Source organism: Myotis brandtii, unplaced genomic scaffold, assembly GCF_000412655.1.
Source record: "Myotis brandtii unplaced genomic scaffold, ASM41265v1 scaffold657, whole genome shotgun sequence".
Lineage (NCBI taxonomy): Eukaryota > Metazoa > Chordata > Mammalia > Chiroptera > Vespertilionidae > Myotis > Myotis brandtii.
Window position 1 is genome coordinate 2,205,632 of NW_005370552.1, and position 557 is coordinate 2,206,188.

Below are 557 nucleotides of genomic sequence, written 5' to 3' on the forward strand. Positions count from 1 at the left end.
GTGATAGAGGCCTAAGGGAAATGTTAAGGCCCCTAGTGGGCGAAAAGCGGGAAGACGAGTTCTCGCGAGATCTCGAGAACCAGCCTTCCGTGGGCTGTCGACGGGGAATAGCGAAGTAGGACAGCGTTTGCGTTTTGAGTTCCCAGGTAGGACGACGAGCCAGGGACGGGGAAAGCAGGAAATCCCGCGAGATTAGGGCTGACCAGGCGCTCAGTCGCTAGGCAGAAGTGGTGGGGCAGCGGGAGCGGGGGTGTGAAAGGGAGGGCACGCGCACGACGTGCTGACGTCACAGCCTGCGAGTGTGTATATTAGATCCGTGGCAGCGCCGGGCGCTCCAGAGCCGCAGTTCTCCCGTGAGAGGACCTTCGCGGTGAACCTAACGCACTCGCTCAGCAGCGGAAGACTCCGAGTTCCCGGTACTCTTCAGGGATGAGTCATGTGGCGGTGGAAAATGCGCTCGGGCTGGACCAGCAGGTGAGCTGCCCGGCGCCCCGGACGGCGCGGATCCCTCCCGTCAGCCAACTTGGCTTATGGCGCAGCGCCCGCGGACGCCCTTC

At 63.0% G+C, this 557-nt stretch overlaps 1 protein-coding gene across 1 annotated transcript in view; it reads left to right on the forward strand.

Moving 5' to 3' along the window:
- The first annotated feature begins 125 nt into the window (after positions 1–125).
- The window catches only part of DDX3X (DEAD (Asp-Glu-Ala-Asp) box helicase 3, X-linked), a 15,807-nt gene continuing 15,375 nt past the window's right edge, over positions 126–557 (forward strand). Inside the window, exon 1 of the mRNA XM_005880876.2 lies at positions 126–474. Within this exon, the coding sequence (XP_005880938.1) occupies positions 430–474 (45 nt within the window). The 5' untranslated portion in view covers positions 126–429. The remainder of the gene's footprint in view (positions 475–557) is intronic.